The sequence below is a fragment of the Rhamphochromis sp. 'chilingali' genome (assembly GCF_963969265.1).
Source record: "Rhamphochromis sp. 'chilingali' genome assembly, chromosome: 12".
In the NCBI taxonomy this organism is placed as follows: Eukaryota; Metazoa; Chordata; class Actinopteri; order Cichliformes; family Cichlidae; genus Rhamphochromis; species Rhamphochromis sp. 'chilingali'.
In genome coordinates, this window is record NC_137939.1 from 27,052,212 (window position 1) to 27,069,362 (window position 17,151).

At 43.2% G+C, this 17,151-nt stretch overlaps 1 protein-coding gene across 3 annotated transcripts; it reads right to left on the reverse strand.

Moving 5' to 3' along the window:
• Positions 1 to 973: 973 nt before the first annotated feature.
• On the reverse strand, positions 974 to 15,805 carry ncoa6 (nuclear receptor coactivator 6). Of its 3 annotated transcripts, none has more exons than XM_080899478.1 (17): positions 15,694 to 15,805; positions 12,195 to 12,532; positions 11,601 to 11,756; positions 11,333 to 11,455; positions 10,957 to 11,079; positions 10,054 to 10,860; positions 9,806 to 9,937; positions 7,399 to 8,695; positions 7,177 to 7,292; positions 6,367 to 6,878; positions 6,037 to 6,273; positions 2,876 to 5,903; positions 2,461 to 2,517; positions 2,317 to 2,347; positions 1,822 to 1,863; positions 1,440 to 1,573; positions 974 to 1,349 (listed from the first exon to the last, which is right to left on the reverse strand). In XM_080899478.1, the coding sequence occupies exons 2-17, from the start codon at positions 12,490 to 12,492 to the stop codon at positions 1,303 to 1,305; spliced, it is 7,140 nt and encodes a 2,379-aa protein (XP_080755604.1). In that variant the 5' UTR covers positions 12,493 to 12,532; positions 15,694 to 15,805; the 3' UTR covers positions 974 to 1,302. The 3 variants fall into 3 exon arrangements, with proteins under 3 accessions (XP_080755604.1, XP_080755603.1, XP_080755605.1); XM_080899477.1 differs by having other exon boundaries at positions 7,177 to 7,295; XM_080899479.1 differs by lacking the exon at positions 1,822 to 1,863 and having other exon boundaries at positions 7,177 to 7,295.
• Positions 15,806 to 17,151: the final 1,346 nt, after the last annotated feature.

Sequence of the window (17,151 nt, forward strand, 5' to 3'; positions counted from 1 at the left end):
AATGCTGGAATGCGATCCACCCTCTGTCAACCGGGGTCATACCGATTGGAAAGCTGCTACCACAGCGGGATTTGATCGGTTAAGACAGAGAGCGATATCAAAACAGCCACGAAGCGTCCCGCATATATGTGCCCAAGTGTTGTATTGAAGCAATCAAGTGATGAATAACGATTTTCCAGTATGTTGTTTTGCAATAGTTTTGTTTTTGTTTTTTTACCGAAGCAGCTAATAAAGCATAATGGAATACAATTTTGCCTCTTTCTTGTAAGATTCTATAATAGAATGAAACAATAATGCCAGTTATAAATAAAAACAATAAATTGAATGAATTACGAAACACTCATTTTATTTATATTAGATCTGAAAATGTTGTGTAATACAACCTGAAAAGACGTTGGCCTGTACAGGAGATAAAGGGGAAAAAAACAGCAGCTGTTAAATGGAATAGTCCAAATCACAAAAGTAAACTGGACCTGGGCTTGTTGCAGGGATCTGAAGTTACTAAACATATTGTGAGTGTATGCACTCACACTTAGGACCATATAATAATAAATAGGTGCGTGATGAAAGTTGGGCACCACGCTAACGTCCTTACTCCACTCTGTATGCTCGTATGGGTCTGACCATTTCACTCCTTTGATTTTTTTCCTCGTCCTTTTTTTGCCATTTCGTCAAGTCTGTCTTTGTTTGGACCTGCCGTGTTCTCCGTCGTTTTGTACATAACTGTTTTTGGGGCGAATAAAATGCAAGTAGGGATTAAAACCGCAGAATTAATGATTACCGATGCTGGAAATACTAGCGCTTGATGCAGTGTTTTTTTAAAATTTCTGCCACAGGTACCCACAAAACAATGCGCGAAAGTCACGTGGTCTGTCAATCTCTATATAGTTTTACTGGTCTGGCCCGCTTAAACTCAAAGTCTGACATTCCTGTTTAAAGCAACTAAAGAGTGAATTAAGGGCAACACACAGATCAAATGACTCATTTCCACAGAAAAAAAGCGGTAGAAAATTTTATTTGTTTTACATTATACCGTCATGACAAGCTGCACCATCTATCTTCACATGATTAATCCAGCATTTCATATAAAAAGCACATTCACACAAACTGTATGCACACCTAACTACAATCTCACGTGGACACGACAATAGCATGATTCCTTTTAAAACAATCTGTACACAGGTCTCTTCCTCTAGTAAAAATTTATAATCCTGCTCAGAGAAACCATTATCAAGTGATTCACAGCGGGGAAACAAAAACATTTACAGTACATTTCACAGGTAAACACAACTGTAGTCGTGCCTACTTAGACTTCCTTCTCTTGGCCTGCGTGGGGCTCGCTCCAGCTTCTGTCAAAGAGAAGACATGCATTTGTGTCGGGGAAATGGTAGCAGGCACAGCTTGGATATAGTGATTGATACGGTGTCTTTTTTAATTACCTTTCACAGCAGCACTGGTTGCAGGCCTGGCCGATCTCTTCCTAAGGCTGCTGTCTGCTACTGGCTCCTCCTCCACCTCTTTCTCAGCCCGGGAGCTGCGCCTGCTTGGCCCTTTGGGCTTCTCCACAGCAGCTCTGGGAGAACAAGATAGAAAAGGGGAAAAAATGGAAAAGAAAAGGAGAACAACACAAGAAAGTGTTACCAAACAGACAACGGTGTGAGTTAACTCTGCTCTAGTCAGAGAAAGATATAATACCAATCAGGACTCTGCTGTTTTTCCTCGTCTACCACAGATACTGTCCATCTTCATCCCGACAGCATCCACTACGCTGACATGATCACTGCTTGTGTCTTTTCAGCACAAACGTGTTAAAATACATACCTTGAGACTAAGTTGATGGGCGCCTTTCTTTTCTTTGCCCATCTGTGATAGAAGTGGAAAAACAGCGGTAAACTATACACTGTGCTGAACAAAACATGGCTTCACTTCCCCCCACCACAACACGACAATCCCCAGGAAAAGAAACATGGCCATAAAGGTCAGTGGGAGAGCTGCAATTTGTTCTGTGATGGGCTGCTCATTGTTCAACCTTTTGACATGCATTAATATAATTATATTGTTGCATGCTTATCATACGTACCCATTGCTGGGGCCATATGGCTCATTGATTTCACCATGTATCCCTCCGTGGCCAAGCAAATGAACTCCCTGAGTTTCAGTGAAGCTTGAAATGTCTAAGCATTTCTTCTTCAAAAGCATCAATCTTAAGATTAGGCCAGCTTTTTCAAAGATCAGCAGTAAGGGACACCTTAAAAACCCTAGCCCGTGACACATTACACAGCAATTAACAAACCATAACAAAGAACATGATCTTACCCCTGTTCAGAACCGGTCGAAGCCTCTTCACCTGAACAAAACAAAAACAGGAATTATTCACGTGCAATTTAAATTCCAATTGCTTATATTCTATTTTAGAGAGAAGTATTTTAACAGCTCAAAAACAAGGATGACAACACTAACCGGTCTTCTCGGTAGCAGTAGGTTCCTGTGACTGTGGAGCTTCTTGTTGAATAGGTGCTGGGAGGTGAAAGAATAAAACAGTTCAATTGACATATCTAAATAAATAACACATTAAAATACACACCACTAACTGTTCACATATGGGCACATATGATATAGCTATGTAATTGTATATAGGGAGCTAAGCAGTGGGTTCTTCCCACTATGGGAATCAGTTGCCAGAATATTTGCACAGAGAAACAGCCTTTTTCTATCGAAAAAGACATAAACATTAAACAATACTTCATACATAAGCTAGCATTATACACGTTTTTTGTAACATACAATAAGTGGACCTAAGCACATGACTGACATGTAGTGCATTAAGGTGCTCATCAGCTTCAAAAATTAATGTAGCTCACGGCTGCACGTTTACCTGCTGTGGTCTGAGTGGTTTCAGCAGCTGCTCCAGCTGTTGGGATGGAGGGCTCCACAGCTGTTGCAGGGTCAGACTGGCCTGCTGGAACTCCGCTTGGGTTAGCAGCTGGAGAGGATGTGGTCTGGGAACCCTCGCGAACAGGTCCAGGTGTGGCAAGGGTTGGAATAATGGACGGTACTGGACTTTGCACAAGAGGAACTGTGGAGAGCACAGCTGAAGAAGAAACACCAGTGGGAGTACCAACTACAGCCACAACAGGAGCTTGAGATGTTACAGCTTGCATTGGGGTTGAGACTGAAGCTGGTGCATGTGCTTGAGTCTGGCTTATAATCTGAGTAGGAGCAGTGACTTGACCAGGAACTGGGACTGGAGATGAAACTGCAGATATAGCAAGGGTGTTTTGGGAAACAGCAGTAGTATGGGGGGCTTGTGCTTCAATCTGAATGGCTGGACTAGCAGGAGGATGAAAGACCTGTGGTGGCACAGCCCCTGTGTGCCCCTGTGCAGGCCTTTCCACAGGACTTTGCTGGGAGTCCGCTGTAACAGAAACAGCTACAGCAACCTGTGCAGGCTTACTTCTTAACTGGGCAGTTGGAGATGAAGAAACAGGGCTTTTCCGGACGGTGTTAACAGCCCCAGGACTAGAGCAGGGAAGAGGAGAAGCCAGAGGTGGCTGAAAGGGAGATGCTGAAGGGTTGGGATGAGGAGATGGCTGTGGAACTGGGTGAGATTTTGGAGTAGAAATAGCCTCACCGGGGCTTTCTGTTTTGTTAGCTGCTGGGTTACTTTGAAGACCTAGGGGAGGTGCTGGGGCCGGTGATGACATACTAGTGGCAATCTGAAGCTGTCCAACAGCATTTCTAGTGGGCTGACTGCTGGTCATGTTAGTCCCTGAGGACTGGGTAGAGCTTGGAGCAGCAGAAAGCTGGATATTTGCATTTGACACTTGGATAGACCCCACCATGGTGACTGACTGAGATACCACTGTAGTATTGGGAGCCACAGATGAACTTGGGACCTGGAAAATTGGGTTGATAAATACAGGGGTGGTTGTGATGAACTGAGGAGGTCGGGATGCTGAGCTCTGCTGCCGGATGTCCTGAGGTCTAATGTTCCTGTGAGGGACAGCCACCATAGTTGAAACCATAGATGTGGGCGGCTGTGAAGCAGGGGCAGAAGTGATAGGGTTTGAGGCCACAAACACAGTGATCTGGTTGGGGGAAATGGTGCTAGAAGAGGCAGGGATCTGTATGACTGAGTGTACACTTGTCACAGTTTTAGGACTAGGGCTTGGTTTAGTAGCCGAACCAATTGGGTTTACAGCAGAGCTAGAGTTCGAACTACTACTAACTGTGGACGCAGAACTAATCTGACTGGAAGCAATTGTACTGGGGTTTACACTTGTGGTGGCATTAGTGTTGGTACTGACTGTGTGTGTAGGTGTTGCATTTACATTTGAACTAGGAATGACACCAAGACTGGAAACTGGGTTTTGATTAAGGCTGGGAGTGGTATTGGAGTTCATGCTATTGGGAGGATGTGAACCAGGAACTGAAACAGGCAGTAAGTTAGGACTGCTGGTAGGGACTGGGACAGCAGGTTTGAGTTTAGCTTCGGTTTCTGCAGTATTAGCAACAGACACTGCCACATCTGTGCTTTGGGAATTACTGTGAAGTGGTCTTTCTGGATCAAAAGCAGACTTAGGACTGTCCTTTCCCATTACATCCCTAACAGTACTACTCTGTACGGTTCTCAGGGACATATTTGGAACACCTGTGTTATCCAGTAACTGGTTTAGGGAAGTCGGGGCTGCTCTGATAGCAGGTGAGACCTCGGACTCCTGTACAGGCGCTGAATGCGTCAGCTGCCTATCAACAGTGCAAGCCTGCAGTTCCAAGTCAGTTTTAGGCTGCTGAGGTGCAGGCAGACGAGGGCTAGTCATTCTGGGTGCTGATAACTCCCTTAAAGGCTGTGGCTGTGACTGAGACTGTGGTATCTGTCGCTGCTCTGCTGTTATCATTCCCTGACTATCCCTGACTCCATCAGCAGGGTTACCTTGAATTCCATGAAGGTTGCTCTGGGTCTGCTGCGCCTCCATGGAACCAGTCACTTGTGAAGCCATAGATACTGGACTTGGAAGTACTGAGGTAGGGCTTAGCATCATTGTTTGCCCCTGAGGACTGACCAACTGCTGCTGGTGTGGAGGGCCAGTGACAGCCATTTTTGCCCCTTTCTGTCTTCCTGGACTCGGGGTGGCTGACTTACGACTAGAGGCTGGGCTTGACCTCCTACTATTGCTGGGACTTGCCCTCTTACCCTGCACTCCAGCTGGTTTGTCCTGTTTAGCACCTACCATCCCAGTACCAGAACCAGCAGAAAATGCCTGCTGATTGTTGTTAGTGTTATTTCCACCAGCACTGCCATTGTTGTTTCCTGGTAAAGTTAGGTTAGGAGGTGCCTGTCCAATGGCTTTCAGAGTTGTTGGATTAAGACCTTGCTGATCAAATCCCCTGTTTAGGTTTGGCTGCCTTGGAGGCAAAGGAATGTTAATTTTGGGAGGAAAAAGCCCTGCAATAGAGGCATTTAGCCTCTCGGGTGAAAGGTTAATTTCTGAGGGTTCAGTACTGGGTGGACGATTGGTTGGGGTGAGGGGATGGTGGTATGGTCTGGGGCTGGCTCTGTTGGGGGTTTTAGGTCTTGAACTCTGTGAGGTTGTGGGGACATTGGGGAAATGAAGACCAGGCATGGGACCTCCTTGTTGAGGTTGAGTGGGTAACTGCTGCTGAGGACTAGCTCCAGTATGCTGGGGCATTTGCGCTGAACCAGGGACTTGCTTCATCATGTGAGTGTTGGAGGCCTGATTGCCCACAATCTGTTGAGTGCCATTTCCTGGTTGTCCCCCCATTTCTGGGCCACCAGGTCTGTCCTGCTTTGAGTGGGCACCTGAAGGGGCTTCTTCAGATCCAGTTCCTTGGGGAGCCTGTCCTGCATCAGAATGGGACATTCGTCGTGCAGCCCCTGCAAGCTAAAAAGTAGAGAGGAAAAACAAAGGCAAATTGTTCATATTACATCTTTGCACTCCAAACTTAAATGCTAAAAAAAAAAAATAGATGAGAATTTCAGCACTATGTTAATGTATGTCCCAACAGGGCCCTCACCTGTGGGTTCACTATCAGGGGCATTCCTCTGGCTTTGTCAGGTGATGGTGGCACCCCTCCAGGTCCTTGAAGGCTGATCATCACAGGCATGTTGCCTTGCTGTGAGACAGGATGTCTTTGCACCTCAGTTTGATTGCCCATTCCTCGGGGAGGTAGCTGCCCTCCTGGAGGGATGGGCATACGATTCTTCGCCTGCTCCTGCTGCATCTTCAGCATCATCATCATCTGCTGTTGTTGCTAGAAAGAAACATGAGGCTCACTGCTAAGTATGAACTGACATATTGTTATGCTAATACCAAAAATTATCACCAATGTACATAACTTTATTACCTGCTGTTGCAGGTGTGGTTGCTGTTGTGGTTGCTGCTGTAGCTGATGAGGGTGCATTTGGGGCTGGCCTTGACCTGTAGTCTGCTGTCCTGTCATTCCCTGCTGTCCTTGTGCATTCTGGAGACCTTGTATCTGTTGCATGTGTTGCATCTGCTGCTGCTGCTGCAACTGTTGCTGCTGCTGCAACTGTTGCTGCTGTTGCTGTAACTGTTGCTGCTGCTGCAACTGTTGCTGCTGTTGCTGTATTTGCTGTTGCATTTGCTGCTGCTGATGCTGCATTTGTTGTTGCTGCATCTGCTGTTGTTGTATGTGCTGCATCTGTTGTTGTTGTTGTTGCTGTGATGGTGGTTGTTGTTGCTGCTGCTGCATCTGCTGTTGTTGTTGCTGTGATGGTGGTTGTTGTTGCTGCTGCTGCTGTTGTTGTTGCGATGGTGGTTGTTGTTGTTGCTGCTGCATAAATTGCATGGGTACTTGCTGCAATACTCTTTGATCTCCAGGCTGGCCAGGAAAGCCTAAGTAAAAGCATAAAAAGATTCACAAACAAACAAACAAACAAACATATACATATATATATATATATATATATATATATATATATATATATATATATATATATATATATATATATATATATATATATATATATATATATATATATATATATATATATTTATTTATTTATTTATTTTATTTTTTTTTAAAGATGCAGTAAAAAAGTTTACTGCAAATAAATAAAGTTAGGGTATTTACCCTGGACTGAATGCAACTTAAATGTGCACAAAATAACTAGAAATGTATGTTGCTATTTACCTCCAGGCCTGTTAGCAAATTCAGGGTGTTTCTGGCCTGCGTTGTCTAAGCCCATACCATGTTCACCACCAAGATTTGGCAGTTCAGCATCCTCCATGCCAGCAGCCACTTCAAGACTACTAAGAAGAGAAAGAAATTGTTGAACAATTAGACAATTAACCAATGAGTGATGAAAATAAATTGCATCCCATGGCAAAAACTGTTACAAGTACAAATTATTACCCAAGTCCCTCTACTTGCTGTTGACCTTCTCCCTCTTTGGGCTTCTTCTTGCGTGCTGGCTTCTTCTTTTTGGGTTTGGCTGGATTTCCCCCACCTGCTCCTTGTTTTCCTCCTGGTCCAAATTGGCTGGCTGAAATATCACTCTGCAGCAGATTGACCAGCAGTGGGCTAGTCAGTGTAACATCTTTGCTAACAGGAAAGCCACCTGGCTGTCCACAAGGTCCTGCAATCTGCATCTGACCTGGAAACTGTGAGTTGAAATTCATGCCATGACCTGGAAAGTGCCCATTTCCCATCTGCATGTGCTGGGGGCCTCCCATCATGCTTTGCTGTTGCTGTGCCTGCATATCAGGAACCATTTGTTGTACTCCCAAATCTCCTGTCCCACTGTTTGGATCCCCCATGGCATGTGGATGTTGCTGAGCTGCCTGTTGTTGTTGTTGCTGCTGCTGCTGTTGCATCATGGCTTGTTGTTGCTTCTGCTGCTGTTGTAACTGCTGCTGTTGCAACTGTTGTTGAATGAGAGGGTGCCCTGAAGGCAGTCTCATCTGTTGCCCATGCATGCCCATAACTTGATTAGGATTTCCAGCAACAGGAACCTGCTGAGACTGTTGCTGATTCATCTGCTGGTGCTGCTGTTGCTGTTGCAGCTGCTGTTGCAGCTGGTGTTGTTGCATTTGCTGCTGCTGAAGTTGAGCCATTTGTTGTTGTTGCTGTGGAGTCATCTGCTGTGGGCCAACCTGACCCTGGAACTGAGCCATGTTACCTGGTACATTTGGAGAAGGGCCACGCATCATCTGCCCAGGCATAACCCCGGCTGGCATCTTGCCCCCGAAAGCCTGCTTGTTGCCTTGCATCTGGTTGGCAACCATTTGTTCCATCATTGAGTTTTGTTGCTGCTGTTGTTGTTGCTGCTGCTGCTGCAGGAGCATGGCCTGGTGCCCTTGGCCTCCAACCATCTGACCCTGCCCATGCATCACCCCCTGGCCTTGCTGAGGCATCATCTGCTTGGGTGGGGTCATCCCTCCTCTCTGCCCTTGATTGATGGGCCTTGAGAGGACAGTCTGACCTGCACCCTGGCCTTGAACCATCTGGCTGGGGGAGGAGGACACAGGCTGGGCCTGATGCTGGAGGCCCATCATCTGGGTCTGGAGGCCAGGCTGTTGCTGGCCCATACTAGGCCCAGCAGTTGTACCAGGTGCTGAACCTGCCATGCTACTTTGAACACCCATAACATTAGGTGGAGCATGGGGTGGTCCCTGCATTGAGTTTGGTGTAGAGGATGATGGTTGAGCTCCTAATGCAAAATGGGTTGGGGAGGGACATAAAGACAATAACTTAATGGATTTCATGTGAGGTAATCAGCTATTATGCCTTCTGCTAACTGCACACAGAGCCATGCTTTGTTAAATTAGATTATAAAGTGTCCAGAGATAAGTTACTATTAGTCTACTATAAGTCACCTACTATTATGTGAAAGGTGTAGTTAATTTGTTTGACATGAAGTTCACACAAAAACTACCATATCTTTCATCTGAATTGCTGGAGAAGTGAAACATGTCCAAAGGAAGAGTCGATTAAATTTTGGTGTGAATTCTCATCACTTTCTTTAAAGCCCCAGTTGCCGATTCGGTCTGCGACGAATCGGCAACCACTGATTACTAGGGAAAATGTGTTATCGCTTATGCCAACCACCTAGGTTGCTGAGTTGCTACGGGCTTGCTGATGGGTCTCTAGGCCTGCTTGACAAAATGGAGCACTGGCTTTTTGCAGAGTTAAGATCGTGCTCTTATTCAATGTGTCAGTCTTATGCATGTTGCACTGACACTGACAAATACATTCTCATCTTTATCAGAAACGGCACAGGTGGATCCATAGCATAAATAATTTAAAATACATTACTCTAATATTTTAATGAAAAACTTGATAAAAAAAAAAGCCAAATTGTGACTTGGTCTTAACAAGGGTAAACAGAATACATTACTCTTAACAAAAAGGAAAATAGATTAAGCTACTTACTGATGCCATTTTTTTAATGAACCCTTTTATTTTAGTACAAATGGCACTGTATGGCCTGCCGACCGCTATTAAGTTTGTCAAAATCAAAGTTAAGGCCTATAATGAATTTATTGCTATTTATTATACATTATTGCATTATTATACATTATTAACTATTTTAAGCTGTTTCTCAGTGATCTAATAATGCTAAACTACAAACTCTGCAACTATACGCTCTAACAATACAAATATATTTATTAAATGTAAAAAATTCTGATTGTCTTAACAGTTTAATGGCCAAAAGAAAATAAATAACTATATAAAAGACGCCCATGTATTAGAAAAGCAGATAACTGTGTTGCACCTAAGACATAAATCCCACATGTGTGCAGTGTTGTAGACATTTTACCTGTGTGAGCCATTGCTTGGCTGCTCTGTAGCTGCTGGCCGGGGCCTCCAACAGGGGTTCCTGGAGTGCTAGCACTCACCTGACCTTGAACAAAGTTTGGGGTTGGAAAGCCTATGGGTCGCTTTGGCATACCTGCATATATAAAACATTTTGATATTTTAGACATCTTAGAACCAAATACGTAATGTTTTTCTGATAACCAAAAACGTGTTTTTAGTGTGACAATAAATAATTATGAAGCATCTCACCTGGGTGAACTTGGGCCCCAGGCTGTCCATGCTGGGGCATTCCCATGAATGCCTGTTGCATGTTACCCTGTTGACTGAGGGCTGCCCTTCCTGGTGAACCTATACCCTGGGGGAAGCCCTGTGGAGTTGTAGGTCTCTGAGCCATCATAGGTGGTGTCCCTGGTGAACCCTGCTGAAAAGGAGATGAGGACGAACCAGGGGATTTGGCAGTGAGGTTACCCTGTGGTCCAGTAGTTGGTGGTAGGGGTGGAGGGGGTCTTGGTGGCCCTGCAACACCAGTGGCAGGCTGTTGACCTTTAGGCTGGGGAGCAGCAAACTGACCCATTCCAGCCTGTTGTTGTTGTTGCTGTAATTGTCCCTGTCCCATCGCACCGAATACCTGCCCAGCCTGCTGGCTGCCAACTGGGTAGGGGGGCGGAGGATGACTGGGGGTCTGAACTGTAGCAAGGGAAGGTGGGCGTTGAACCATCTGTGCTTGGGGTGGGGGCTTTCTCCAGGCAGGGCCTCCTTGGGCTGTGGGTGGTTGGAGGACACCAGGAGGCAACTGATTCCAGCCAGAGGGCGCAGCCATCTGGCCTGATTGGTTGAATGGAGGTCTAGGTCCAAGTTGGGAGAGCTGAGCCTGTTGCTGCTGGTGATGCTGATGTTGTAGCTGCTGCAGTGCAGCAGGATTGAGCGGTCTCCCAGCCTGTAGAGCCTGCATGTGATGTGCAGCTTGAGGAGGCATGGGGCCTGAGCCATGGGGACCAGCCTGTTGGTGCTGAAGCTGTTGCTGCTGTTGGACTGACATCATTGGATCCATCGCATCTGTGAGTCAGGAAGGTGCAATTTTTCCTGTTACAGTACAGTATAAAATGCAACATATCCTAAAATGCAACATGTAGAGAAATAAGAAACCTGAACCTGTTTGTGAAGGTGGTCTCTGAAGTCGAGGGTGGATCTGTCCACTACTACTTGGTAACATAGTCTGACCTACCATGCCAGGCCCTGGAGGAACCATTGATGGATTAGCCATTCGAACCCCTCCTAGAGGAAATATAAGCATATTTATTCATTATGAAATACAAAAATAAAAATAATACAAAAATGTGTAAATACTTCTTTGAAAACAAAACAAATTCACAATTACTAACAAGACCACATTAGGGATAACAAGAACCAAAAACGAAGTATCCAATACAAATTGTAATTTATTCAAAAAACTAGTAAAAGAAATATTAAACAAATTTTCAAGAACTTCCTATGGCTACTCTGTGTGTTAATTTGAGTAAAGTAATACCTGGACCAGGCTGACCAGGAAAACCAGCATCCATTCTTATCTGACCAGGTGCACCCATTGGTCCATTCACCCTGACTTCTTGTCCTCGATTTGGTCCCATAGCCACATTGATGGCACCTTCCCCTGAACATCAATGGACAGAAACAATAAGTAACTTAATCTGTACAGAAAGTCCTGTTTGCATGCTTTATATTGAAGTGCCATCGACAAAAATGGTCTCATGCATCCTGCTTTGACGTGCAGTGAACCGTGAGGACTGTGCCGTTACCTTCTATCTGGACAGAGAGAATCCCCAGGTCTCTGAGCTGCTGCTGGTTGTTCTGGGCCAACAGACGGAGACGCTCAGCAGCATCCCGAGGAATGTTGAAGGTAACCCGCACACTGTTCCACGGCTCCACATGCTGTGGTTGAAGCCGCTCAGGGCCTAGAGGAGCAATAATTAATGAGGTGGTCTTGCAATTACAGTGCACAGAAGGGAATTTTTTTTCTGGTTATTGGGGGGGAAAGACCAGGACACAAATGGTAACATGTCTGCATTTGCAATCCTTGTAAAACTTGTTTTACAAGACAGAATCAAAGTCAGTGTACCATAGATCGTTAAAGATTCATCACATTAGAATGCCATTTTATATTGTCAAGTGTCAACAGACCCCTAAGAGTCAACATTACAATCAGAAACATGGAAAGATCCAAGTGGATTCTGCTCAAGACTGATATAAATGCAGACATCAGTAGAAACAACTTTCAGTAGCACTTGAAAGTTTGCATTTGTTCATCTATTAATGAGCAGCTTTTTAAAATGCAAATTGTCAAACACAAATAACTTTTTCAAAATAAAAGCATTAAAGGAAATAGAACTAACCCATATCAAGCACGTTTGGTATCCCTCTGAGGATTGTCTCAAGTTTCTGAATGAAGTCTTCATCATCCATATTTCCTTGAAAGGCAACAAAGACTGTAAAATCTTCTCCCTCCCCACTTTTTCCTTCCCCGCCATCGTGGTTCTCAAGTTTCTCTTCTTCTGTTACTGTGCTTTCATGGCAACTGTCAGCATCCTCTCCTGCATCATCCCCAACACCAGAGTCCCTGTCGGATTCATTATCAGCCTCTAGGTACTCCGTCCTCTGGGATGTCTCAGGTGGGGTGCGGTGGTGTGCCATCCTCCCTTCTTAGTAGGAGTGGCGTATGAGCTGTTTTATGCTGCAATCACACATTAGACATAGATTAAGAGTATAATAGGGTAGGCCTGACACAAAGTTTATGTTAAGCCACATGATGCCTGATAGACAGTATACAGCCAATTATTTTATTTTACATTTTAACTATTTTAACTGATATGTGACCTCTGTTGAAACCCAAACCAAACTAACTACACTGGTTCAGAAAAAAGATTAAATACATAAATAATCCCAAATTCATTTTATAATCCAAAATGTCTCAGTTGAAAAAATAAAATAAACTGGACAGCATCAGTGTTTGTGACAAATAACTGAAAATGTGAGTTATAATTGAATTTTTTTAAATATGTATTATATATTAGTATAATATATATGCTTGATGGCTCAGCTGTAGGTGGTAGGCACCAATCTTAAAGGGAAACAAGGTAAGGACACAAAGTTCTATGAAAAAGAGTTGCATGACCCCTCATTTGTTTATATTTTCTTTGGAAACACTACACAAAAAGGCCCTGGCCTGATGGTAGATTTAAACTCAGGCCCTTCTTGCTGTGAGGTAACAAATGCTAACCGCTGTCACATTGAGCAGTTTCTGAGTGGAGTTTACATGTTCTCCCCACATCTGTGTGAGTTCTTTCTGGGTACTCTGGCTTCCCCCTACAGTCCAAAGACATGCAGTTAGGTTTGGTTAACTAGTAATATGGTAATTCTAAATTGTCCATAGTGTGAATTTGAGTGTGAATGATTGTCTGTCTCTCTGTCTGTCCTGCGACAGACTGGCAACCTATCCAAGGCGTACTCAGTCTGTAGCCCTATCGCAGGTTGGGATAGGCTCCAGAACCCCCAACAACCCTGCTAAGTGGACGAAAATAGAAGGATGGAGCTACACTTGCTTTTATTTTTTTAAGTGGTCTCCAGCAATAGTTCTCCAGGCTTTCTGAAGGTCTTTCAAAGATTTTCACTGGTCTTTGGCTTTTTCATTCACTGTCCATGACCATTTCAGAAGAATGTAGTTTTATTTGTGAAGTCAATTAACACTGACCTATGAATCATTCAAACATAAAAAGGCACCTAACTAAAGGAATGACCCGTGTTGTGTCTACACATAACAAACAGCAAAGAACCTGTCTAAAATGTATCTTAAGGCACTTTGTTGCAAGCAGCCTGTTGCAAAAACATAATTTGTTCCCAGGAGACATCTTGTTTTGTTTGAGGTGAAACAAAAAAACTGTCCTTAAAAATCTGGGGTACAACAGAAGTGACAGGGCTAAACTGAACTACATATTGCAAAAAAACAGTACCATTCTTAAGGAAAGGGAAAAGAGGAAAAAAGGCAGTGGTATGCCAAATTACGCCTGAAATGGACCAAAAATTAGAGTGATGAACTTACAGATTGATGAACCGAAATTTGAAAGTTCTGCAGGGCTCTAGAGTGCAACCAATTTGGTCGCACATGCGACCTAATTTCTTAATGGTGTGACTAAAAAAAAAATTGGGTTAGGCTAGGTTGCACCAGTGCGACCAACCATTCGAGTAAATAAAAAAAAGTCTTTGCGTGGTCAGCAACAGACACACATTATGCCCATATCGTGGTCTAAACCAATCAGAGATAGTCAAGGGTGCAGGACCTCTCTGATTGGCCGTGGTCCAGATATTCCTGTAGGCCTACGTGTGTGTGTACATTTGAAAGTGCAGGTGGATAGAAAGGGGTAAGTAGCCTAGGCCCGATAGAAGTGGATGTAGCTGTGGGTAATGAGAAAAGATGAAAAGAACGCTTGATAACTTCTTCGTTAAGTTAAGGCCCGATCCGTCCGAAATTCATAGCCAGTGTTCTGACACGGACCCATCATCCTCTCAGGTTATGTCTAATACTGGTCTGGAGACGGCATCAGATAATGAGCCACATACGATCAACTCCGGGCCAGAGCCTACTGAAAGTAAAAGGGGGAAAGTGTATACATTTCGAAGAGAGTGGCTTGACCAGTTTCCCTGATAAGATACAGTAAAGCTAACAACATGATGCACTGCAATGGAGGATAGTCCATAAGCTATCAAGCTGTTCTTTTGTGCTGATCCACCTAAAAAAAAAAAAGTTAGACGCACCAGTGCAACCGTGGCAAAAGGCTAGTCTACAGCCCTGTTCTGTGTCAAATGGCAGATAATGTATGGGAGAAGTCAGGAGAGAAAAAAGTATCTACAACCATCTGTCAAACACGGTGGACCACTCTGTCTTGGTTTAGGGCTGCATTGAGGAAAAGCACCGTCAGATTTTGATCCACTATACAATAGCATGGTGGCATGGTTGTTAGCTCTGTTCCATAGACCTACTCCTAAAGGCTACTTAAGGAAATTACTTGCCTAAAAGAAAGCTTGCCTAAGAGTTCAGGCTGTGTTGAAGAATAAACGTGGTCATATCAGATGTTGACTTTCAAGCTTTTTAGAATTGTACAAACTCTGCTTTCACCTCATATACTGTATTTTTCCACATGTTTAACTAAATCTCTGCACCATTTCTCAAGCAAACTGAACAGAAATGAGTAGTGGCTCAAGACAATAGCACAGTACAGCAAAGACCTATAAATTCCCGTCAAGTATGTAAATGGCCATCATTGCAAATCATACGTTAACACACCTGTAATACAATGACGTCACTTTGACCGGTGATGGTGAAGTTATTATCGAAGACATGTCAAATAACAGAAGATTGTTCTGTAAGAGGTACAGTTATTTGAAGTATAGGTTAATTTCCATCACTGCCAATTAAAGTGTTACAACACATAAATTTACTGCCATGAACCGTAACTTGCTTTACATCAACGGCCCAGCCGTGGCACAGGCCTTAGCGCAAACATAAGCTAACGTAAAGCGATCAAAATCCGCAGGGCGACCACAGATTGCCCATATCCTATGCTGCTATGCATTTTCTTGGCCTCTTGAGCACATTTAATAGCCGAAAGTAACACGGCTTTCACCACACTGTGAAAGACGTCAAAATTAACGTCAAGGCTGTTCCCCCTGGCTTCTCCATAGGCTCCAGTTAGCGATCGTTAGCTACGTTAGCTGGTTAGCACAGAAGGTAATTCAGCATGAATGCATTGAAACGCAATGCATTAGCTTTCCAATTCCCTAAGTTTAGCTTACAACATATGATAAGTAAAATAGGCGTAAGAAAAGCAAAAGCCTTACCACATATATTCATCTGAAAATAAGTTGAAGCAGTCGGCATCTGCTTGCTAGATTAGCTAACAAAACATGAATCAAATACAGTGTAAATTTACAGCAAGTTACAACTTCCGGCGATGATTTTCAAAATAAAAACAGAGGAAGTAACAACGTTTTTTTGTAATAAAGGTAACTGAAGTAAATAAAAATAATTTACATCATTCTAAAATTGTAATAATAATAATAAATATTATTATTTTATAATTCGGTTTTGTAAAATACCAGCTGAATAATTTTAAATGGGCATTTTCTGTCAAATAGAGTAGTGGGGTTGTCACTACTTGTTACTACCACATTAGAAAGCACTATGGAATTCTGTCAGTATCACACATTTGCACTTGTATCTTGTAATTTTAATTGGTGCGACTATTTTTTGTTTTGTTTTGGTATTAAAAGATCCCATAATATTAGTAATTAAAAATAGACACTTATTAAAAAGCTCAAAGCAGTAGCTTTGCTTTGAAACAGTTTTTCACAAGCCGTGGTGGTAGAAAAGTTAAAATGTTTAACAAGAGGTCAGTTGGGGATGGTTGTCTCACTGGTCTTAGGGTTGGTTCTCACAGGTATGACAAATCTTTTTGTTTGTTGGTTGGCAGAATGGTTTGTGTTAAGTCATGCACAAATAGCCAGACCAATTTGTTGTCTGAAAAAAATAATCTCACAAATATTGTACCAGTCCAGGGGTGTACATTTGTCATAATTGACCTGGGTAAGTTACAGGGTTGCTAGATCTTTAGAACTTTAAAATACATCTCTTTCCTTACATGTATAACTGAGCATCCATCCAGACTTTCATTCTTCTTCTGACATGTTTACACTGACTTGTTTACTATTGCGTAGATTACCTGTGGTAAAAATCCTGCACAAAAAGATTTTAAAAAGATTCTGGCTGTTTTAATGATATCAGTGATACAAAACTTCAGAATACACTCATGAATGTGGAATCTGTTCTCATGTGTTTTTGTGGCTTTAATAAAGGTTACATTGTCAAAACACTGCAAATTCCTAATTTTAACTGCTCATATGTAGAATAAGTCACAATAATTATCACTGCTTCAAATTCACAGTTTAAATACACAGAACACTAGGTGGTGTTCAAACTTATTGATGGCTCTATCTGAAAGGCAGAAAACCCCCTCACAACATTACACATTCTTTTTTTAATCACAATTTTTATTGAAACCCAATTAATAACTATAGGTACAACCAAACCTGCTATGGGGTTGGTTGTCACAAAGTGTCAGTGCTGGTGATGGTTAATTACGTTTTGTTGCAATTAATTGCAAAAATGAGAAGGACACACATTTTGATTGAACAAAGGAATGGTTACTGAAGGAGTACTGAAAGAGCAGTTTGTGCAAGAGAAAAGCATGTGACAACCAACCCTGGTCTACCAGGGTCTACCTTATTCCTTCAGTTTTT

Bases quoted from the DNA above. Each gene is read 5' to 3' on its own strand.
- ncoa6 (XM_080899477.1), bottom strand. From the start codon at position 12,492: ATGGCACACCACCGCACCCCACCTGAGACATCCCAGAGGACGGAGTAC. The intron at 11,456-11,600 runs GTAACGGCACAG...ATTGATGTTCAG, and splicing joins TCTCTCTGTCCAGATAGAAG to GGGAAGGTGCCATCAATGTG. The intron at 8,696-9,805 runs GTAAAATGTCTA...ATTTTGCATTAG, and splicing joins CCAAGCAATGGCTCACACAG to GAGCTCAACCATCATCCTCT.